This window comes from Chlorocebus sabaeus, chromosome 8, assembly GCF_047675955.1.
Source record: "Chlorocebus sabaeus isolate Y175 chromosome 8, mChlSab1.0.hap1, whole genome shotgun sequence".
In the NCBI taxonomy this organism is placed as follows: Eukaryota; Metazoa; Chordata; class Mammalia; order Primates; family Cercopithecidae; genus Chlorocebus; species Chlorocebus sabaeus.
Genome location: NC_132911.1, coordinates 116,667,214 through 116,693,527, shown reverse-complemented (window position 1 = coordinate 116,693,527; position 26,314 = coordinate 116,667,214). Strand labels below are relative to the sequence as shown.

At 30.2% G+C, this 26,314-nt stretch overlaps 1 protein-coding gene across 2 annotated transcripts in view; it reads left to right on the top strand.

Moving 5' to 3' along the window:
* CSMD3 (CUB and Sushi multiple domains 3) overlaps positions 1-26,314 on the top strand; it is a 1,272,067-nt gene that overhangs the window by 482,141 nt on the left and 763,612 nt on the right. The window contains exons 7-8 of one of the 2 annotated variants that reach the window (XM_008001388.3): positions 3,518-3,829; positions 24,613-24,690. The exons of the other annotated variant lie outside the window; for it this stretch is intronic. Of the exons in view, the coding sequence (XP_007999579.2) occupies positions 3,518-3,829; positions 24,613-24,690 (390 nt within the window). The remainder of the gene's footprint in view (positions 1-3,517; positions 3,830-24,612; positions 24,691-26,314) is intronic. 2 annotated transcript variants of the gene reach the window in all.

Below are 26,314 nucleotides of genomic sequence, written 5' to 3'. Positions count from 1 at the left end.
AAATATCATTTTAACATTAGATAGCTATGTGTATATTTAATATTGAATTATTGCTATACATAATTCTAAGGCTTTTTCTAGCATTGGCAATTACTTAATAAAATAGTTGTGTACGCAAAAATTTTGAGTAATTTAAAACTGTTAAGTGGTGAATTTTGACAATTTAAAAGTCAGTGTTTCATACACGCCAATTTAAAATATTACCAGTATCAGTATTTCAAATAGTTTATATTAAAATAAAATGGTAAATGCAATATATGACATAACTTTATGGTAATGGATGACTTTATTACCTTAAAAAGGAAATCAGTGTTATTTCTTTATAGTTCCACTGTATGTATCAAGCACATCTAACTAAGTTTAGATGCATTTATACTTTCTGTAAGCATGAGATATATCCCCTTTTAATTCTACACAATTTTGAATATTCTACGTAAATCTATTTTATACTAACAGACTAAACTTTTGTTTGGGAAATAATAACAAAAATTTTGAAGTAATTATTACTTATGCAACTTAATGTTCAGATTCCACACTTTTTCAAAGTGATGTTTTAGAAAGTTAAAACCAAAATTTTATGTTTCCCCTGCTTTGAAATTGCTCTTCATTCATGTCACTGCTTGAAATGTGACTTTTGCATGGCAAAAATTATAATCATATTCCATTTGTGAAATGTATCTTTTTATTATTGCTAATTTGATTTTAGTCCTATTGAATTCATTCTTTATTTATTATTTCGTCTGATAAATGTTTCTCGAGCATCTACTATGTGCCAGGCAATGTTCTAGGAGCTAGGGATTCATCAGTGAAATCAATATACAAAAATTTTACTCTTCAGGGAGCTTGCATCCCAGTATGGTGTGGAAAGAATATGAACACAATATATAAGTAAAACATAAGAACTGGTTAGTAAAATACCTGGTTGGAATACATATCTGGTTAGATTATGATTATTAAATAAATTCTGAGGTTTAATGCTTTATTTCAGCCTTAAACACTGTCCTGCATTTAGGTTAAGGGAATACTACAGAATCATCATCACTGTTGGTGGGAAATATAGCTCTTATGCTAAATATTTTAAGATTGGAACTGCTAGAAAACCCTGGGTCTAGACATTACCAAAGACCAGTTCTGTTTCCAAAATTTGATCTGGAACTGTGTTTATCCCCCGAAGTCTTCAAGAAAGTGGGTGTTTGGATTTGGTCTGCAGGTCTTGAGTGATTAGAGAAGCAGCCTAAGCCCCCTACGCCTGTTCATAAGGATTATCTCAGATTTATTGACTCAAATTCAAGAGTTATTTAAGATTAATCATAGTGACTCTGATGGAATATGATAATTTAATCCATCCGTTTAGTAAAGGTAGGCATGCTCAGACATGTGACATAGTATAAATTCCATTATTTCTCATAAATTTATCTTATAATTACCAACATATGTTTATAGTTAATAGTTTCTTTTATTAAAATTAAACCTGAAAGTTGGGAAGTTATGATGAGTTTATAAAAATATTAAAGTATTAGTTTTTACTCTGACTTCACATTCCTCTCAAAAATAAAAGGCTCAATTAAACTCTCTAGGCGAATAATTTGGATCAAGTTTCATAGTAATGAGCACATGAGCTCATCGTGATGTATGTATGAAACTGTGCATCACAAATGTACAGTTTACCATGAGTTCAATTACTGTATTTTAATAGTGCAAGCATAGTTATTGCTTAACTATGCGATTAAAAATTATTATCAAATATTAACTGACTAAATATTGCAGTCTGATTTATATAACCAGTGTGAACTTCATAGATTCTGATCTATGAAATAGGTTATTCACAAAACAACTTGGAAAAATATTGAATAGAAGCTTTATTTAATAGAATAATCAATAGAAGCTGATTCATGCTTAAAAACATATTAAAATATTTAAAATAATTTGATAATCATCATACCTCATTTACTTTTGGCTCTTTCAAAATACAATAATCATTTAGTACTTCTGAATTTCTACATCAAATTCAGATATGATGACTCAACCTGGAAGAAGAATTAGGGGCGGAAATGGGCTTTTCTGTTTGCCTATGCATGAGGGGCTCCAGGTTTGACTTCCTTTCTTCCTTTTTGAATTTAAGGCAGAAAGCAGAATTATTAGCGCTACTAATCACCTGCCTACAGCAGAAGAGGGGAAAAAAAAAAAAAAAGGGCAGAGTATTCTCAAACCATATTGACATTGCTTTTATTTACTCTTTCAGAATGGTTAAAATATCCCTATGCATTTTTATCTAAAATATCTAATTAAACATTGGTAACAGAATTTTGAAATGTTGAGAAGAAAAATGTATAAAAACATATACCACTCATTGACTTTAGAAAATATTCAGAAGTTTTCCAACCGGGATCTGACTATGATTCCTAATTAGTGGCTGCAACTCCAAAATTCAGTAATTTTTGTTGTTGCTGTTGTTGCTGTTAAGGACTTTAGTTGTCAAGATCCTTTTAAATATACCCCCATTCTATTTTATGCTTTTTTTATAAAGTTACTTTTTTCATTATATAAATATTATGAACCACTAAGAACAACCTTAAAAAAAAAAAAGTAAAATGAAAAAGCAAACCCTAGTTTGACACTTTGAATACATACTTTTAAATTATTAAAAATTCTTTAATTAGAATAAAAATGTGGTAATATTATATACACACACATGCACATATATACACATTATGGAATGCTTATGAGATATTTAGAAATTCCCAACCAATAGTTACAACTAGTGTGTATGAATTAAAGTTCCATGCTGTTTACTAATAGTTAATTTTCAGCCACTTCTAAATTAAATAATTTGCTTAATTTTAATTAGTTCAGAATTGGTTAAACTAAAACATTATGTAAAAATAGTAAAACTTATTAACTGATTTTTAAAAACTCAGTAAATTCTAAGGTACTTAGAGAGCTCATGACAAATGAGGTTAAGAAAGACATTGTCATATAGTGGTTATTTTAGTGTCTCATTTTTTCCCATCATTTGTTTTCATTTTGGCTTTGATTTTAAATTCTCTTTTCTTCACTTGCTTGTCTTAAAATATAAAATTTTGATGTTTTTCCCAGAATTTCTGAAGAGATATGGCAGACTATTCAAAGCATACTTTTGAGAAAAGTGTGGTTACCTAGTTACCCATTCCATCAAAACCTGACACTTGCCAGGCATTTGTTGCTGAAATTCATCTGTAGATTTTTTTAGAAGATTGATTCAGGGCCACATAAAGGGTTTACTCTTTTACCTGCTCCCTTCAATGTATTACAGTTAAAATGTGGTGTATTTTGTGTATATATCTATCCATAGAAGGTTGATACAAACAAACCAACAGATCTAGTGTGCTTCACAATTTACTGGCGTGTTTGTGTTTTGCCTCTTCATGTTGATTATCCTTAAGGTAATAGAAGAGAATATGACTGATTAAACTTATCAGAAAAAATAAACACAATTTAAAAAGAAAAAGTTAGCATCTAGTGCTACTGTGTCCCACAGGTTCTTCTACATTGACCCACACTACCTCCACTGGTGAGTTAGAGGAGCATAACAGGACTACCACGGGTGCTCTTGCTGTTGCTAGCACACCTGCAGATGTTACTGTATCCAGTGTTACAGCTGTCACCATCCATAGACTTTCCGAGGAACAGCGAGTGCAAGTTACAAGTCTCAGAAATTCAGGTCTGGACCCCAACACGTCCAAGGACGGGCTCTCTCCTCATCAAGCAGATACACAAAGTACCAGGAGAAGACCAAGACATGCTGAACAGATAGAAAGAACTAAAGAGCTTGCAGTTGTTACTCATAGAGGTATTGGATGTTATTTTACTTGTGCCCATTTAGTTACAGCCAAAGCTATATTTTGGTAATGATTCTAATTAGAGAATGAGTGGAAAGAGAGCCAAGATGTAGAAAGCAAATGAAAAAGTTTGCAGTAGCTGAAAAATATGGATAGTAACACCGAAAACTGGAATAATTTGAAAGCATAGAAATTGAAATTTAAAAATAAGTCAAAGTCAATGCAAATGTTGGAGAGGGAGGGGGAAAAATTTGAACAGAAATAATTCATAAACAGGACAGTAAAAACAAATACCAAATACCTATTATTATTCCATACCAGTTATGATGATGTTCATGAAACAGGAAAATAAAGTAGCCAGTTTTGATTAATAAGTGCATATATTTACCCATAGATGATTTATCCCATGTAGTAATTTTTGGCGTTTGCATGATATTTTTATGTTATGCAAATGTTAGTTAGTACTTGAGAATATGTACAGTTTGATTGGGAAACATAGAAACGCTATGTCTGGTGATCATTTTACATAGCTTATTCTTTGCCTGACCCGTATGATTGCATTGAAAGATTTCCATTTTGAAAAGGTAACAGCTATTCATTGATATTATGGCTCCAAAATTTAAGTAGTCTTTAAGTGTCAAATTTATTTTTAGAGAAAAATGACATAAAACCACATCATACATTGGTAATTTTCTACTCAATTAATATAAGCCTACCTTTTACAAAATAAAGAAGTCTAGAAAACCCATTTTTCTGTTTCTTGGTGACAAGTGTCATAGAGAAGTTTAGGAAAAAAATTCAATGTAGTGTAAAAGAATAAAAGGTCTTTAATTGTATCAATATATGTATCAGTAAGAACATTAATTGAACATATTTCATGTATAAAATATCTGCTACATTTCAAAGATATCAAAATATTTTCTCTAAACTGACTATGGTTTTTGTAGTGTGATTAGGAATGGTTTATACAGACCATGATTTAAGTAATGGGGAGCCATTCAATACTTAGAGCACAAGAAGGATAGAAATAAAGACATCTTTACATACATTAATTGAAAATCATACAAAAATATCTCAGAAGTTTGTTTCCATTAGAATTTGTACTGAAAGTACTTACTTTGATTCTCTTTAACGAGGCACATTCTAAAATGAATTTTTAACTGGTAATAGTCTTCTCAAAAAGATTAAATCAATATCACCTTGATTCTGTATTCACTTTCCTATTATAAATATTCATTCATAAGAATATAGGGACCGTGTTAAAATTTTGATTTGCTCAATCAGGTAAACAGTTTTTGTCTTATTACTAGAAAATTTAAGTAGGTAAAATTATATTAAAATGTGAAAAACTATTTTTTCATTCTCTTTGGAAAACTTCACGAGCTAATATTGGTAGGCTACCTGGAAATTATTATTACCCATCATATAGAAGGAGGATAATTTCTGACATAAGTTTATCATAAAACCAACTAATAATACTATTTCTGCTTTAGCCAAAGTTTGCCATTAAGTGGTGTGAGAAACTTTGTGGTTAAAAATTAAAATTTTATATAACTTGGAAAAATAATTCAGACTGAAAATAGAAAAGGTGATAGTCAACTATTAAATTAAATTAAATAATTTTAAGATGGTTCCATATAAAATTTTTAAGTTTTTTCAAGTAAATTTTAATTAAGTATCAAGAGTACTTCCTGGGTAGATTCCAAATCAGTGCTCAAACTTTCCCCGTTATCATAAGCTCCTAGTGCTGTTTGAGAGATTGATACCTGTTTTACTTTTCCCCATATTCTTTACAAAATGGTGATTTTGAATTTAATATGCATTCAGTGGTGCCATGTACCTTGGAAATGTATTCCTCATTTATTTTTTAAATTAGATGTAAAACATTATATGGAATACATTTTTAATGTATTCATCATTATTGACAGTGACTTAAATTGTTACAGTTTTATCAACTATCTCTTTTAATTCAAATTGGTTCTTCTGTTTCTTCTTCTCACTACTATTTCAGTGATTTTGGTTTGCTACTTATCTATTACACTCTAGACACAATCTCTTAGTATTATGGGCAAAAATATCAGTGTTAACAGTAGAGGAAACCTATTATTCTATTGCTTAGTGTTTACTAAAGTTCTCAAAATATAGCTATGCCCTTAGTTATGAAACTGTCTTCTAAGACTTGATTACCAGCAGGTCCAAATTTCTGAATTGGAAATGGCTGACATCAAACCAGTATTATTTTGAAAATAATAATTTTGGCTCAGACACAATGGCTAAAATCCTTACTCAGTACCAGATTCTATTCTAGAGGAAATAAAGATAAATAATGCATGACCCGTTCCTGCAGGACACTGCAATAGAGTCGAGGACATAGAGAAACCCATTGTAGTTGTACAAGATAGATTTTGTAAAATGAATTCTGATCAAAGTACTAAAGAAGTTCTAGTGTGTATGCAGAGAGTGAGCCTTTTAAGTTACTTTTGCAATAAGTTGGTAAACAACCCAAAACTATTTTTTTTTTTATATTTCAGGAAAAAAAAATCGTACTCCTCTAATCTATTATCCACAAAGTAGTTAAAATGAACTTTTATAAATAAAAATCCAGTCATCTAACTCGACTCTTTCAAAGCTTTCAGTGATTTCTCAATGCCTTTAAGAGTAAAGTAGAGACTTGGTGAGGACCCACAGGAAACTGCATGATCTGGGTTTTTTCCATATTTCCAAATTCATCTCATGTAACTCTCACAATCACTCTATTATTTTGCAAAACACAATTTATTTTAATTAGTCAAACACTGTATTCTTTTCTCCCTAAAGGTACTCTGAGAAGCTAATCCTCGTTCCTTTTAACCACATAATTCTAATTTCCTTTCCAAGATTTAGCTTAAATTGTTACCTCTAGGAAGGTTAGGTATTCTTCTTATAACTTGCCATTGTTATAAAAGGCATTTGTAATAATCAGCCCTATAACTTTTCCTGTAATATTTAAACTGTCTGAGGACAAGGAATGGATGCGTTTTATTCATGCTGCATTTTCAGTACTTAGTACAGTTTCTGACCAATAGATATTTAAAAAAAAAGTTGTCAAACTAATGAATAAGTGTTTACAATTTCACTTGCTAGAAAATTCACTTAAATTACTTAAAGGCTTGAAATTACCTTCTTCAAAATAATGAAATCTCTACATATTTCAGCGTTAAAGGTAACTACATTTTGTCACAGTTATACCAGTTTTTAAAAAATAAAGGCAACAATAACATCATTAATCCATAATAATATATTGCTTTTATTGTATTAGTAGTTCAAAATTCACAAAATGGAACTAGATATAAAGGCTTTGCTTATAGCCCCTGAACAATTATAAAATCAAAATAATTTTATAATTAACCATTAGAAAATTATAAAGTCAAAAATGTCCTATGAAAATATTCTAATGGATATTATTTTGCTAAAGTTAATTACAGTGTAAAACAGAAATATGAGATTACTAAAGCATAGGTCCATTCGATGTCTGCAAGTTCATACTATTTTGCAGTACACAATAATTTAATATTTTAAATTTTTAAATTCACATTACAGTTAAACTTTCAGTTTTAAAATGTCTTTTGATCATTAATGGTTCCCAACTTATGTATTTTTATAAACTGGGGCATATATTAATAATTGACATCAATATTATTATGAACACATAGAAAACATGGATTACACACAGTATTTTGTACTTAATGTGTATAGAGTCAATCAGTATAACTATTTTATTTAAATAACAACTGTAAAATTAATGAATAATCTGGAAAAACTTGAAATATTTCTCAAATATATTTTCAGTTCTTTATAGGGTACCATTCCAATTAATTTTCCTATTGTATTATAGTTAAAACATCAATAATTTAAATTATCTTAATTTTTTTACGTTCTACTTTTTCTCAGTAACAGAAAATTATTTCCATCTCCTCCATTTGAAGATTCTTTGTATGTTGAGATAAAAAGAAGCAAAAGAGAAAGAAAATAAATAATGTTGGTTTAGATCTCTTAAAAATGCATATTAACACCACACCACACTTTGCTGTATTAGTGTCCAATAGTCCTCAAAATGAGAATTTAATATTTATTGACTGAATTTTAGTCCACCTTTGCCAACTACTATGTGTGAGAGTTTGTTCAGGTCAAATGAACAATTATAGCTCAATTTTTATATTTGCAAAGTAGTTTTTGTGGTATCATAATATTACATCAGGGTTATTATAAGCATTAAACATAGTAATGATCGGAAGTGCCTTAAACTCTTAGGTATTTTCTCCCAATGGAAAGATTAAAAAAAAAAATTGCTTACTATCAACTTTGAGTTTTGGTCAAAGAACTATGCTGAGACTATACTTTGCTCCTTGTTAGCTTTATGATCTTGAGCAGTAAGTTCAATACCCAAAGTCACAACTCTAGCTAAGAACACCTGCGTCATAGGATGGTTGTTATTTTCATTTTATTCACAAAATACGTATTGACTCTTGTGATGTGCATGACATTGTACTGGATAACAGGTATATGAGAATGAACAATACAATCTATGCCATAGAACAGTCTACATAACTTTAAATAAAAAGAATAATCACAAATTTATTATGAGAAACACTTGCATAGCAGCACTTTTAGAATGTTACTGAATTACAGTAGAGGGACTAACAACCTCTAAATATGAATCAAAGAGCGCTGCTCAAAGAATATTTGAACTAATTACTGAAAGATGAGGCCAGGCGTGGTGGCTCACGCCTGCAATCTCAACACTTTGGGAGGCCAGGGTGGGTGGATCACGAGGTCAGGAGATCGAGACCACCCTGGCTAACACGGTGAAACCCCGTCTCTAATAAAAATACAAAAAAATTAGCTGGGCGTGGTGGCGGGCGCCTGTAGTCTCAGCTACTCGGGAGGCTGAGGCAGGAGAATGGCGTGAACCCAGGAGGCGGAACTTCCAGTGAGCAGAGATAGCACCACTGCACTTCAGCCTGGGCGACAGAGCAAGACTCCATCTCAAAAAAAATAAAAAAATAAATAAATTAAAAAAAAAGGAAGAAGGATGAATAAATATTTGAAACTAGTAGATTATATTTATGTTACTAAGACTCATTGAAAATGGTTTGAGTGGGTATTTAGGCTGAATAGCCTGTAACAAAAATAAATAAATTGTTTACATTTGAAGGAAGATACACATTAAGATAAGTAAGCTTAAAAATAATTGACTTTTTATTTACAAAATATCCAGATGTTTAAAATTAGATAACATATATCTAGTGACATTTGTAAATTCATCAGAATAATTTGCTGCCTTAGATATAAGATCTCTTTTGATATCATTTAATATTTAACTTAAAAATCTTTTTCAATAATCCCTAAACTCTAAAGCTCGTTTTTATAGACTTAAGGAATTTACCTAACATTGACTTGAAAATAGCAAAACCTATGTAATGATATGATTTTAGAAATGATAAGTAAATTTTCCTGTGTTTCTAGAATTATCTATTTTAGAATTAGATGGGAACTTACAGATCATCTAGTACAATATCATTATTTTGTAGAGAAAATTATGGCCTGGCAGAGACCGTATAAAAATCCAGTCTTAGACTAGTATTGATAGTCCTAGACTAGTATTGATTCATTCAAGATTCATTTAGTGTCTGATATGTGGTCTTTCACTCAGTGATGTTAAAGTTGAAATAACATAGATTATAAGCACAATTGGGTATCTTGTCTCAAGGAGTTATTTGTCATATTTTATTATGTTAAATAATAATTAAGATGTGTTTAATCCACCCTATTTTACTTTAGCATTGCTTTTCTTGGAGACTTTAGTAGAATTATATTTCTACTATTATTTTTTCAATATGTGGACAAGTTCTGTCAGCTGTTAAAGAACAGTCTTGATAGTTGCTGTTTTTAAGTACAAAATTTGGATATATTCTTCTGGGAATGTTTTCATATACACATATAATAATTATTAATTATTTTTATTGGACTTCCCAGTGGGAATTTAACTTAGATAACTACAACATCTTACAGAATTAAATGTGTGTTATGGGGCTTTTATAGACATTACTACTGTTTGTTTTGACATAGTATAGTCAGTTATGCCACAGTATATTTGATGCTAATGACCATATGAGTGGAATATTACTTTGGTTAATAAAGTTACATGAAATTATGTTGAATTGAGATTGAATATGATATAGACTTTTCTCCTCCAAAACTAGAGCTTAAAAGAAACTCTAACAGTTTTTAAATAAGTACATTATTTATTATTTTTAAGTTTAAGGTAAGAACAGTTAATTCAGCATAAAACATTTATTTTAGGTGACCACTTTTAATCCAAAGAAGCAGCAATTTTTTATTATTACTATAATTTATATTGTTTTCAAGTAAGCTCATCTGAATATTTATAAGGCTCAACAAAAATAAGAAAACAACAAACAATTATACACATTTAATATTCACATTAAATTGTCAGTTTATGTCAGAAGTTAAGATTACTATGTAACAAATTTGATTCAATAACTGGTGTAACACTCTTCTACCTCAAAAACTGCATTGTGTGAAAGCAGCAATTTTTAGGTGCCTATTACGTGCTTATCACTAATAGGCTATATTATTATGCATAAAATATATTTTAAGTGTTTTCAAGTGTTTTCAAGAAACTAACACTATTTTCAAATATTCTATTAAGACTTTTATAAAGTATAAATTTCTAAATCTAAAACATGTCGTTTTTAAAATCTTAATAAGCATTATAACAATGAGGGAGTTAGTTATGAGTAGTCATGTAAATATATTTTTATGGATACTAATGTATGCTCAGAAAGTAATCAGTTATCAGGGTTTTATTGTACATCTTATCTTTCACTAAGCATGTGATGAATTCAAAAGTATATTGTATAGTCTCTATTCCCAAAGGAAAAGTTTAGAGATTAGATTATAGAGAAAAATTATAGGTCAATTATAAGAGAAAGAATTACCACAGACCAAGTATGGCATGTGAGGAAGGATGAGGTAAAACTGGCTTCAAATGCTTGATATGTTGTTCTGTGTAAGAGAGATTAAATCTGTCCTCTGGCATAGGTTGTAAAATTTAGTGTATGGAACCATAAGACAGTGCAAAGCAGTTTATTATAAAGAAGACTGATCTAACATTCAGGTTGTTTTTTTTTTTTTCAAATATAAATTGTGTGCTACTGAAAGCAGTGAATTCTCAAAGTCATTCAAGCATAGATTGTAATGGACAAAGTAGGTATTTAAAAATCACTAAAGCATCAAAGAGTATCTTAATAATATGATTGTTACTGTCCCTTTTAATGCTAAAAGTCTATGATTCTATAGAGAGATATTATGTATTAATTAATGTATTTGCCATCACTTTATATTCCCTACTGGTGTTGAGCTGACATGTACTTATTTTAATGATTATTTATAGCCAATGTGAAAACAAACATAGAAGTGGCCAATGCTGCCATCAAGGAATTTAGAGATTAGCAATGTACTTATCTCATTAAATGTGAAATCAGCCACACGTACATTTTTTTTTTTTTTTTCTGGGCCCAATGCCCACATCTGTGCCTTAAATTTGAAAGCTTCTTTATTTGGAGGTCCAGTCCTAGCCATTCTTTTAGGCAGTGTTATTTCTAACAACAGATGACAGTGCTATTCTTACTCTCTTCACCACCACATTCTACTATTTATTCACTCATTTTTCTATATTCTTTCTTTTTTCCTTTCTGTTTTTCTTTTTTCTCTTTATTTCTTTTCACATTTTTCTGTTCCATATTCTTTTCTTTTAATTCTTTTTCTCTCTCAAAATATCCACTGAGTGCCAAGCTGTCTTCCAATTGCTGGGTATACAGTATTGAACAAAACTTAGTAGACCCTGCTTTATTGAACTTATATTCAAGTGAGGAAGAAAAAGACAATAGACAAGTAAATAATTGTCTGATGGTAAGATAGATGGATTCCTACCTTAGTTTGGATGGTAAGGAAAGGCCTCTTTGGGGAGTTAAAATTTAAACTGAGACCTAAATAACAGAAGGGAGACAGAGATGCTCTTGGAGTTATGCTTTGCAGTTTCTCAGAGGAGAAAGCACACCAGGAAAAGAAAACAGTTAGTTATAAAGAGCTTGAGTTGTAACTTGAGAAAAAGAAAACCCATAATTCTGGTACTCAGTGCACCAGGAGGAGAGTAAGGTAGATGAGGTGGGAAATATAGGTAGGAAAAACACCGTTTGACTTTTAGGCCTTAAAAATGAGCTTTATTTTTATCTAAACCATTGGTGGACTTTAGCAGGGAACATGTATTACCAAATGTAATTTTTAAAGGAATCACTTTAGCATGAATTTAAAGAAGATATTTCAAGTGAATAGGTGCAATCAGACAAAACAGTAAGATATACAGAAGTGCAAGTAACAGTTGATAGTTACATGGAATATAGGTCTTATAGTATGCTTCTCAAATTTCATTGTGGACATAAATCATCTAGTAGTCTTGTTCAAACGCAGGTTGTGACTTGACGGAATTGGAGTTGGAGCTGAGATTTCGCATTTCTAACAGATCTCTAGGTTTGCTCACACATTAAGTAGCAAGAACTTAGATAAAGATGATCATCATGGAGAGAGAACAACATTTATCACACAGTCCCAACACTGTCTATTCCTCATAGGATTTTTGTTCTCCACTAGGATAAAAACAATGTTGACAAGTTATCTCGGATAATATAGTAAAAGCTGAACTTTAATTCCATAAGAGTGACTCAAATGGTGGGAAATTTATGACTGGAAGGGATATTTTCTGAATCAATATTAATGACAATAATTAGTTTTGGCAACCTTTAAGAATGGCTGAGCTATTGACATTCGTTATGGTTTTACTGGAAAGATCAATAAAGGAATAGATGAATAAGAAAATTAATACCAAATCAAATTTTAGCTCTAAATTTTAAATTTTACCCTAAATTCAGTACTTTAGAATGGTTGTTTTGCAATGTATCAAATAACAAGAGAAAAAAAATCAGGGTTTAGTTTCTCTTTACTTACCATGTTTCAAATCCCTGAAAGGTTAATAGATGGAGGTAAAACAGTAAAAATAAATAAATAAATAAATAAATAAATAAATAAATTTAAAAAAAGAAGAAAATAAAATAAAGAGAAAAAAGAAAAGTATGCAAAAGTTGATTGCCAAATCAAAAATTCTCAGGATTTAATCTTTTAGCATTGTTTTCTTATTTTATATATATGGTGAAATTATATTTGTCTGCTTGAATTCCCAGGTCTTTATTTATAAGACTAACTAATGTACTTATTTTAATAGCATCTTTAAAGCATAACTAATAATAGACTCTAGAATTTATAACTTTAAAAAAATTATCTGGTTTTATAGAATTCTTATAGAATTACTTAATTTTATTCATTTTATTTATTTATTTTGGATGTGAGAACTTTGACATTGGTAAAGTGAATACATAAAACAGGGGAATATCAACATTTGGGGTGAAGAATTACCTATAAATATTGATCATTGTATGCTTTATCAATATCCTGCCATACTTTTTGTTTACTTTTTCCATTGTTCTCTTGACTTTTCCCTAACTATATTACTTAATGGAAAGTTGTGTTCAGTGTTTATAACTATGGCTATTTAATAATTCATGTTCAGAAATGTACCAGTTTATGATTTAAATACATATTTATTGAATAGCATCCTTATTTTCTATCCGTTACCTTATTTCATCACATTTTTGAAATTGTCAAAGCAATGTCATTCATAACAGTGAATACATTTTTATATTTTAATTCTTTTACATTTTGTTAAATAAGTTGTCTTTAAGAAGAAAGAAGAGAAAAAATAAAATGTTAGAATTTACTTGTTAACAGGTTTATGCACTTTTAAAATGTATTAGATAAAAGTACTCAGAATGTCTGAGGACTTGAATGACAATATTAAACAATTAAATTTTATTTTATTCACAAATGGCAAATCTGCAAGTAACCATTTTAACATTTTTATCCAATGCTACCCTTCAAGCCATGCTTTTGAGTTAGTCCTATGTAAAGATTTTAAGAATTTCTGATCTCAATGTTCTTATTTCCTTTGAGTAGTACTTTAAGGAAACCTATTTTTTTTTTTTCAGATTTTCAACCACTTTGTTTTGTTCACCTGTAACCATTGATCAGATATCTTGTCAGCTTATTATCATATTAACACACGATTTCTCATTTTTAATAGAATGAGCAAATAAGGAAAAGTAATAATATGTACTGAATTGATCAAAAGGGAAAGCTTAACTTTAAAGATCAGAGATGAAACAGTTTTGCGTGTAGCTGATTTCCCCAAATGGTTTCCAGAGCTTGTTTTACCTGTGAATGAGATGGTCACAGTGAATGTGACGTATGTGACTTTTAAATCTTTTTCTTTGTTAAAATATTTTGAAGGGGCTAGACTTTCTATTTGTGCTCAAAGCTGATGCCAAAGCAGACTCCTCTGCCTTTTGGAATATGAAGAAATGGTCCTATGTAGAGACATTTTTATCTTGTTCAGAATTATTTCAAGGCATTTTCACCCACTTTTGCAACAAGCTGCTTTCCTTGCATGTAGTTTTCTAGAGCATATGGTTACCCTGCTGTGCACAGAGTGAAACCACACAACTAATCTTTACAATTTTAGGAAAAGCAGAACCTTCATATATGGTAAACAGCATGGTGTTAGGTTTAGGGTGCATTGCATAGGATATTTTTCTCTTCACAATTACATCATTTGTATTCTAAAGCATGGACTATTGCTTTTTACTGTTAATGCTTGATATTTCTTTATTTATTCTTCCAATGGTATTTTCTCATAATAGCAAATGAAACTAAAGTGACAGAAATTTATAGATTAATTTTATCCAGAGCCCAGAGATGTTAGAAATTTTTCATTGAGGAGGCTTATATTAAGGGAGGAAAAAAAAAGCCTCATCAACTCTTCTGAACTTTCCCTTTAGAAACAAATGCAGCCAAAGATGATTTTACTAAAAGGACTAGATGATGATTTGAATTTCAACTGATTTGAAAAGCAGTTGGCTTTTGCTACACCTTTAAATTCATCTGTTCACACCTTTAAAACAAAGTATTATGAGGCTTCAGGCCATGGGGTTATACTTGGCACTATCATCAGATAAGTGATGTCTTCATTCAATATTAAATCCAGTTAATAAAGCTTTTATGCCTTATTAAGGTAAACATATTTAGGGTCAAATATTGTCGATTACTTAAAATTTTATATTAAAATGAATAAATTAGGATAAGGTACACTAATTGCATCTATTTACGGTTTTCCAAGACACATACTTGAGAGAGTTATGATTGAATATATGGAATTATGTTATCTATAGTCAGGTGGTATAGATGATAGTATAGAAGTTTTAGAGTCAAATGAATGACCATATTTTATTAACATATCGATAACCTTGGGCAATTAATTTAGCTCTTCTCTGTTTCCACATCTTTTAAAAGAGGCAACAATTTTACATGGATATTTTGTGACTTCAATAAGACAGTACACGTAGAGTACCTAATGCTTTAGATGCACAGCCAGTAAGTGATATTGCCCCTTTCTGGATCATTTGCAGGAAGAAAATATACTCTGGCTATATAAAAATCCTGTAAGGTAAAGATAAATGTGAACAAATTTATTTTAAAAAGATTAGCACAGAGTTTTAAATGTCTTAGGTAGCTCACTTCCTTAGGAAAAAAGAATACATAGTTTAATGAAATATTGATATGGAATACTGGATACATAGATATACTGTATATACAGTTTGATTTAACACTATTCATATTGCTCTCATGTATAAGTTATACAAAAGTAAAGTATAACATTCAACTCATCTCAGATTTCTATTAACTCCATATTTTTTCTTGACAGTTTTACTTTTAATAGAATTACTCTTCAATTTCAATACAGCCAACTCATTTAAATTTCTGTTTATCTACTCTATATTTGTGAATCTCTATGTTTCTTACAGACATAATTGCTAGAAAACAGCACAGTTGTGTTGTCTAGATTTTCAAAACATTTTCTAAGAAAAAACTGAGCAACCAATGGTAGGATGATGAGCAACAGCCAACAGTAATTCTACCTAGATATTATCCTTTGAAGTACAACAGTGGTCATAAATTAAGAGATGTTGTTGAATGCAGTATCTGAGATGTAGATTTCAATTACATCTTTAATAATTTCCATGTACCAGTGGTATATTCATCAGAGTACATTTAGAAACAATAGAATATTGCCTAATTTGAGGAAGTTTTAATTACAAAGGATTATTTCCAAATGAGTCAATGTAAAGAAACCACAAGGAACCATGCTGTAACCTATAGTAGCGGTAGCTGGGCTGTCATGATTCCCAGCTTGTTGGGATAAAGAGAGTGAGATGTTGGACAAAGTCACTTATTGCAGCCTGGCATGAAAGGACAAATGCCCTTTAATTAGGAGTCCTAACAAACTCCAATAATTGCAATGGCGAGGAATCCTGTGGAATAAAAATTCTGATCTTACTTTCCTCCCTTCCTTCATCCTCCTGCTGGAATCCCCCAGAGGTTAAAGGAGTCTGTTGATAGAGTATAGTGCTTCAAAAGTTTAAATGTTAAGAAGAATCACCTGGGGATCTTGTTAAACTGCAGATTCTAATTCAATAGTTCTCAGTGGTGTGCTATATTCTGCTGTTCTAACAAGCTCCCAGGTGACGCCAATGCTTCTAATGCAATGCCACAATTTGTGTAGCAAGGATGTAGCCATTCAGATCAAACTTCTGGGCAGAGAACAAGGAGAATAGGGAGAATGGACCTGGAAAGGCAAATATAAAACATAGATGGGTATGATGAGTGTGTTGGCATTTTGAATAGCCATGAAATTAGCGATAAAACACGGCATTAGATACAACCATCAGAACCCATCTATGTTTATTTTAAACAGAATCTAGGCACTGATTAATATTTCTAGTGAACTTTAGTAAAATATAATGACCTGAAATCACAGGGATGACGGACTGTTGTTATTTATTAAAGCAATTCATTTTCTTCTTTTTTTAATGTAATTTTTTCGTAAATTTATAAAATCATTCAATGCACTAATGAAATTCATAGTGGAAGAATATATGCCACTGTCCATAGTCTGAAGAAAGTCATTAACTTTGACTGCTGTTTTTCAAAAAGTTGCTTCTTTCTTAATTAATCTCATTTTAGAAGGCATTATAGTATACATAAGTGATTTCTTACGTTAAGCGCAAAACAAATATCTAATGTAATAATATTTTACCATGAGTAAGAAAATATTAATGTTATCATTTTTCGGGTTACGATTTATAATCAAATTATCTATGATAAAATTAACTTTTGAAATGAAAATACAAATTAGAAACAAAAGAAAACAGAAAATCACTTGTATTCTAGAGAACATAATATATCAAATTTAAAAGTCCCAAGAAAGTGCATAAATTAGTGGATATTAACTGTACAACCAAAAACAATTTAAAAACTTAATTTGAAGCTGTCAGAAAATAAAGATTAAAAACAATTAAATTAAGGGCAGACAGTTTTAAAGTGTTTAAAGTATCTGTGAACTATACCAATGGTAACTCTTCCCATATGGTGACTTTTATTATGCCAATTATAAAAATCCCTAAAGAGAATATAAAAAATTCCACATTTTTCATATAATCCTGACATTTTACAGCATACCATAACTGTAAGACCTGTTACGCCAAGCATTGCGGGTGCATCTGCTGTTATCTGCATAAGTGTTATGGTTTCCTGAATTTGTTCCATTTCTAGGAAGAAAGAAAGCCCATATACAAATTTTAGAGTCTTTATGCAATGATTTGTTACATGATTTTTTAGCCAGCTATGTAGTCTGTTCACAGTCTCCTAAGAATTAATAACTTTATCCAATCCTTAATTCCTATGAAAATTAACAAATTGGTTTTATTAAAACACAATGTCTCCTCTCCATACTCACCACTCTGTTTGGTTTTCCAAGCGAAAAATTTACACTTATTTCTTAGCCTAAAATGATTGAAAAATAAGATTCCAAAGATTTGGAAACTAGGTCAACCTCATTTCAACACTGAGACCTTGTAGCTTCAGGATCTTCTTTTGCAAAATAGAAAATGGTCTTGTTAGTGGAGAATCTTGAAATATGTTAAATAATTATTCATATAATCAATATGATTGTATTTATATGGTTTTATACATTTCTACTAAATTTTCCATTTTGATCAAAGTTTTGGAGAGGTTTCTAACTTTGAATAGAAAAGTAAAATTTAAGTTAGAAATTCAGAGAACATAGATAATTTATTTTGTATATCATCCCTATGTAGTGAAAAAGACATAACACAAAATAGTTGAAAAATTTTGGTATATTGCATCATGAATCGGAATGGCTTCTGAGACTGACTAGACCTTAATATTATGAATGGTAAATAATGTTAGTACAAATAACTGACATTAAAGATTCTTGCTACATGTTGATTTCTAAATTTATTATCTAATTTAAGCACAATAGTAAAATTATGATCATATATTTTCTTTACCCTAAAAATTGAGCATCACATACATTTTATATTTACACATCATACATGAAAGAGTAAGTGATATGTACAAATGAGCATTGTGGCATAATTAGGAGTTTAAGATTTAAAAAAATGTATTGGCTTTTCTGAACCATATTATTTATCTCTAACGGTTTTATAAATGGAGAGTATATTACAATTTTAAATAAATATAAAAATGAATATATACCATTTCCTAATAAACTTAACTAGTTCAATTCCATAATTTATGAATTTAAAAATATTTTAAATCTTGTGTATCCTTAGTGTGTTTATATCTACCAATCAATTTTTCTGTGCTTTAAGAACTTTTTTTAATTTTTATTTTTTGTGTGCTTTTTAAAATACTTAGTTGTGCTACTACATTTTTCATCAAATTATAGCCATTGCTTTTCGTTATACAAAGTTTATCTTCATTTATTTTTAACATATTTTGAAATAAAATATTTTTCACAAAGATTCATGAGCTACTTAATATTATGCCACTGAGTTTTCTATTATATCTTCTTCCTGTGTGACCCAGAAACCTTATCTAATTGTTGCAGGATACCTCTAGTTACTTTTTAAAAAATTATGCTACAGAAACATTTATAAGTCATATTACTTTCTCAGAAGTTTGTATTATTAATACAGTAGTAAACCTTATATGAAAGATGTTAAAGGAGATACTGCAGGAGTATTGTTTACTTTTCAGTCTAGCAGCAGTATATTTTCTTGATTTTTCTTTGTCTAAGGATTACATCAAAGAAGTCATCATTAGCAGTCTCTGTGATAAGTATGTTCTGAAAAGTGTTTTGTTAAGCTAGTACAGGATGTAGAAAAAGAAAGTGAAATTTTTGTACTTGTTGACATATAACATAGAGCCACTATTTACTTATAAACCAACAACAAAAAAGTCATCTTTATACAGTTAAATAATTTTATAACTCCCCTACACATTTAAATCTCTGAAATAGAACTGATAATTCTGATTACATTAGTCTTTCTTTCTTCTCGCCCAAATTCTACTCCTAAATAGTTAAGAATTACATCTCTTAGAACTGAATAGCAAAATTAGTCAACATGTCCCATGTCTTATAGACTCGGAAGATAGGTCTGCTAACTCCTAATCCAGTAAGCGAAATGCCAAAAATAGCACACTGTGTTTTGACATTACTTTAACCTCCTAGTCAGTGACCGATTAGTCTTAGTACTCATGTAAATAAATGTACTGTCAATAGTGATATGTGCCACTTTCTCAAAATCAAATACACACACAGAGACATGTTAGTTATTTTCAATATCCAAAACATTAAAAGGAAATTATTTTATTAGTAGTATAGTTTATTAGTTTACTATAAAGTGAAAGATAAGATTATAATTAATAAATTCAAAATAAAAAGTGGGAAACGCACATCTAGGTATCATCAAACACAGTACTTTGTAGTAGAAGAGAAAGGCATTATTGTACATTTGAAAAGAAAGGTTAAAATGAAGCAAAAATAAACAAAAACATAAACAAGCTACTAGTGACTTACTTGTTCATAAGAAATTATTTTCCTTTTTAAAAGAATTACGATATGATTGAATTATAGATTTATAATACAGCTACTGACACTTCCAAGATACTTTGTTGTTAAAATAAATACTACAAGTTTGGAAAAATAAAATAAATACAAGGTTAGAGTATTCCATTCATTTTACCTTCATTATTGTATTAGAATATAATCTAAGTGGAAAATGAGGAGGGCTTCAGAATGTTCTGAAAGCATTTAATAAATGCCACTGTCTTCTGTGAGAGCCCCATGCAAACATGAAAGCAAATTATTTCTAATTAAAACAATGTTCTGCTAGCTAATACTAAACATGTCTGTTTCTTCTTTTTCAAAGATAAATGTTCTGCATATCACATGTTTTCACTATATATGCATAGCAAGGAAATAGAATAATATATTTCAGCTATGCTACTTTTGAGATTATGTAATGAGGGATTCAATTTTTAAAGGAACTTCAAGCCAGGAAATGTTGTATGACTTTAAGTTATAGAAGCTCAGTGATAAAAGGACCAATTAAAGGTTACCTTTTCCAAATCTCCAACTGATACTTAAATTTCCTTCTACTACATCTATTTAATATGATCAATTTCCTAACATTAAAGGCCAATACCAACACTACACATACTACTTTCCAATCTGTCTTATCCCACCAATACCACATGTTCTCAAGTTACACTTAGAAAGTTTTTGTAACATAAAACATAACGACAAATGCCTGTTACACCATAAAAGTTGGTATTGGAAACAAAATCCAGCTATTATTTATATGTGTGAATATATGGTTAATTTTTATAGTAGACATTTTAATTTAAATCTTTTCAAATAATAACTTTAGCTGATTAACATGAAAATTAGATGAGGTTTAAGTAAGAATCAATCAATATCATTTTCTTTTCGTAAGTTTTTAAATGCAATTTTGAATTTATATTGATCTTGAAGACAACAAGCAACCTGGAAGACGCCACAGTGATAATCCACTACATGACTTAAAACTAATATAGGTTACAAAACACAGTGGTTTTGCTAGAGTCCAGGGCTTACAACTAAATAAAGAGGGATTTGATTGCTGGCCTAGTATTCTTCCCTGCCAGGCCTTTCCTGTATTGTAAAATATTTCTATTACACTAAGCAAAAAAGTCAAACCGAAAATGTAATGAAAATTTTTAAAAATGATTGAAAATTGTTTAGCATATGAAAGAAAAGAAAATGAATTGTGCATATGCTTATCAATCTTGTATTTAATGCTTTCTAAAATTATTACAGCATACATAGTTTTTCTGTATTTCATCTTGAGATTTGCAAATGAAAATGCTTCATCTTGGGCGTTCATTTTTTAAAATTACTTCCTCCTTTCCTCCCATCGTAGTTCATGATCGATAAAGGGAATTCTCCCAACAAAATACCTTTAGTTAAAAGACTCAGAATTAACAATATTGTATGTATTCATTCATACACTCATACAAATATTACATGCACTTTGGGAGGCTGAGGCGGGTGGATCATTTGAGGTCAAGAGTTCGAGACCAGCGTGGCCAACATGGTGAAACCCCGTCTCTACTAAAATACAAAAATTATCTGGGCACGGTGGTGCATGCCTGTAACCCCAACTACTTGTGCCTGTAGCAGGAGAATTGCTTGAACCTGGGAGGCGGAGGTTGCAGTGAGCCGGTATCATGCCACTGCACTCCAGCCTGGGCAACAGAGCGAGACTCCTTCTCAAAAAACAAACAAACAAAAAACAGGACCCGGCGCGGTGGCTCATGCCGTTTTCCAGCACTTTGGGAGGCCAAGGCAGGCGGTTCACCTGACAGGAGTTTCAGACCAGCCTGGCCAACATGGCGAAATCCCGTCTCTACTAAAAGTACGAAATTTAGCCGGGTGTGGCACACGCCTGTAATACCAGCTACTCGGGGGGCTGAGGCAGGGGAACTGCCTGAATCAGGGGGACGGAGGTTCCAGTGAGCCGAGATCGCACCACTGCACTCCAGCCTGGGCGACCGAGCTATACTCATTCTCAAAACAATCAATCAAACAAAAATATGACATGAGCAAAATATTTTTTCTGCCTTTTTGAGGAGCTTACCGTACAGTGGAGGCAATTGCCACACATGACACATTGTCTAAACGTTTTCCTTAACCTATATAAAATACCATTATTTATTTTAACGTTAACTCTATAATAAATTTTACATGCTTATTACTGAAATGCATCAGGTTAAAAAGTCAGGTTAATTTTCTAAGTTAAATATGGTCATCATAAGCACTCATCACTTGATGACAAGTCAAGATTTATGCCATGTATCTTTTATGGATAGTGAAGCTATATTTTATGGCATATATTGTAATGTTAAATAACTAATACATGATTTATCCTTTTAATTTATTCATTAGGAGATATATATTATTCTTTCTATTAAAAATATAAACAACTAAAGTATTTGTTTTCTGTTTAACATATTTTATAGTTTTTGTGAATTTAAATTTTATGTTATTAATTCACACTTTGTCATGTCCAAAGATGGATATTCTCCTAACCTTTCATCTTCTGCATCTGTATTACAATTATTATAGTTTTTATTTAAGAAAAATAGATTTATCATTATTCAAGATAAATTGACATATAGATGCTTATAAAAGAGAAACTAAGGTGCTTTCAGAAGCAGGAAAAACCTTACCCAACCAAATAATTAAATGGAGGTACTTGTAAGTAGGCATGTTAATCTGTCCCCTTCTACACACACTGCCACTTCCCCCCAGTATTAGTAACTTATTATTTACAACTTTGAACTCTTTGATCTGTAGGATTTTATTCTTTTGCCGTTTTCTCTTTTGGTCTGATAATCTTTTCATTTAGTTTTCTTTATTCTTTTTGAAATCCAGACTTGTGTTAAAATCACCATGAAATCCTCAGATCTATTTGTAACACTTATGAAGTCAAATCTTATAATGCAGAGAAAAGTAGAGGTAGATTCCTACTTATAATTCATGTTTCCAACAGAAAAATCTAGAATTATGCCAGAAAATACAAAATGCAAATTTTGTTAAAAAGTATTTTAAGACAGCAGAAAATTCACATGTGACAAAACTAAATTTAGAGCAGCTGAACACTTCAGAAGAATTAAACTTTAGGTTACCATGGGGGTGGGGCTGGGGGTAGAAGAGAATCACAACAAAAAGCGTCACTTGGGAGGGATGTAGTCATTTTTTCACCATAAATAAAGATTCACAATTGAAGAATCTTAGAACTATAAAGAGAGAGGCCATCTAGTCTTAGCTGCTTATTTAAGAGAATAAAGCAGGTAAAAAGGCAGATTCTTGTCCAAAATCCCACAACTAATGTTTACTAAGAATCAGTCTTATAAATCCTGCTCCAAAGATAATATACCTCTTTTTAAAAATATATTCTGTGTGTATAGATAGTTCATATCTTATATTCACATAAACCACCAGGACCTTTCTCTACTATCCTACTTTGGAAGTTATTAACAAGAAAAAATTACCTTAAAATGTTTCATAAACCAATAAATATCCATGATTTGAACTAATTGCATAGAATAACATTCAGAAATAGTGAAGCAGTAATTTTAAACCATCTAACAAAAATCATTTTTGCTTCTTTAAAAATTTATAACATGAAGAAAACCTAATTGCATAACATTTAAGGAAACCTAGTAAAAAGTAATATGTAAAGAGTTCCACACTGTAACTGAGCAAGTTAATTATATTTCTTGTTTACCCTAAGTTTTGTAAAAGACAATAATTGAAGTACGGAAGGGTGATGAGGAGTGATTGGTCAATGGGGACAAAATTACAGTAAGATAGAAGGTTAAGAAGACAAATTCTAGCATTTGATAGCACAATAGGGCAACTATATTCAACAGTATCTTATATTTCAAAATAGCTAGAAGATTTGGAATGTTTTCAACACAAAGAAATAATAGATATTTGCAGTGATGAATATACCAATTACTCAGATTAGATCATTACACATTGTATGCTTATATCAAAATATCCTATGTATCCCATAAATATGTACAACTACTATATCTAAAGATAGTAGTGAGATATTTTTGATGGGCTCCAAATAACTGTAGTTCACTTTCATACATAGTGTCAAAAGCAATGATAATGAATGGAAATGATTGACAGAAATATTAAAATATGTTTTAAATTTTTCTAATTAAGTCATATTCTTAAATGTGTCTTAACATTTCAAATAGGCTAAATTTTTAGGAAATTTATTTTAAAGAACAAACCTATTAAATCCTTCCCACTATTCTAATATTCCAGCATTTTTACTTTGCTAGTTTAATTTATTCCATAAAAGTTGATGAATTCAAGTGGTTTATGATAAACTGCTGAGATTTCACTTTTATATAAAAATTTGAACAGTTTGAAAAAGCACAGTTTGAAAAATATGTATATGCAGGATTTTCCCTGTGGAATTTTTAAAATCCTTTTATACTGCTTAGTGTTTTACTAAGTGATTATATTGCTTAAAAAAAATTCTTCTGGGTACTATATCACGCTTAAGAAAATGGTTTCTTTATCTTGCATAATTCCATGCTAACAAAATTTGTTAACTTGAATTTCATTTTAAAATTGTATTTCCTGATACATGTTTTTGTTTGTTTTCTTAACTAGTGAAAAAGGCCATAGATTTTAAATCTAGAGGATTTAAATTGTTTCCAGGGAAAGACAACAGCAACAAGTTTTCTATCTGTGAGTGTACTTCTTTTTTGTTACTTTCTCTAGTGCAAGAGTGAAGTTTGTGGTGTCTGTGTTGTTTGTATGTGTTTTACAAAATATTTGTGTATTTACCAAATTAACTGCATTAATATCTGTATAACATGCATGATGATTATTCAATATTTTATATTTAAATGTGTATTGAGTTAATGGATTAACATGGCAAACTCCCAGCCTCAGATTATTTTTGATAAAGTTTCTTTTATAGTTCAAGATGTAAAAATATTCTTTTAATCTTAAGTCTTGAGACACTCAAGTTTAGTTCTAGAAGGTGAGGCAAAAGTGAGTAAGATTTCTAAAATTGGCGATTTCTTGTAGGAATTCTTGATTGACTATATCTTAATTTCAATGTAAGTGTTTTTCTAAGAAAGATTACTTTTAAAATAACAATTTTTATTTAAGAGAAAACATTCTTAATTTGAGCTAATTTACATAAACCTATGAAATCAAATATTTTATAAAATGATTAATTATTGCTATTCACTTTTTGAAAATCTTATAAAATGGCCTGAAGTACACAATTTTACTTACAAAATCAGGGCTTCATGTAACCTCTGAAGTTCATCCCAAAATCTCAGATTAAGAATCACTGAATTAGAACATTCATTTAACTTACCATAACCAAACATGACTTTTTTTAGTAGAGCTATATATTTTTGTAGTGAAATTTAATAGCAGTTGCTGGAAATTGTCAACAATACTGTTGCATATTAGAAACCTTGAAACAAGCCATTTATGACACAATACCTGACTTCCAAAATAACATTGCTAATATATGAGTAGTTATGTCAAATTTCATACATATTGTTACTGTTCATTCTTCAACAAGAGCATGTTTTTTAATTTTATTTTTCTTCAGTTCCAAATCACCTCATGAAATAAATTTATAATTATTTCTTTAACAAAAATCATTTATTATAGCTATATCAAAAAGGACTTTGCCTAAGTGTTTATTGACTTGTACATATAAACAGTAATTGACAAAAATTGAGCAGTTATGTCAATTATCGAGAAACAAACTTGGAGTCTTATGTTATAAAATATTTAATGGTGTCATAATTTTCAAATGTGATTTTTACATTTTATCAGTTAGACTTGAGAATACGAATCCGAAACCAGAAGAGATATCACTAGGAAATCGTTGATCCGGTTGGGTTACCAGTTTAAAAAGCACTAAACAGCTAATTTCAAAGGGTTTGGTTGTATAATTAATACTTCTTCATGTATTTTGGGGGCTAAAAACTTTTTCAAGATTGATACTGTCAGTTTTTAAGGAAAATAAGCAGTGCTACAATATGACTTATATATAAATTATTCAACACATTTTTGAGAGAAAGACATATTTTCTATAATAACAAGTATAAATTTAAGAAATTGCCAGGTGAGATGACTCTTACATATCAAATTCTTCAGGTCATCATGAAATAAAAGTTAAATGCTAGCAAAATTAAATATTATTTTTACTACACTTTTTCTAATATTTCGTGTAGTCAATATATTTATTTCTGAATTCTAAGTAGAATTAGAACATATTAGAATGGCTTACCCTCTTCTCATTTTGTCTACACTTGTGTTATTTGACATGTTGCATGGTTCA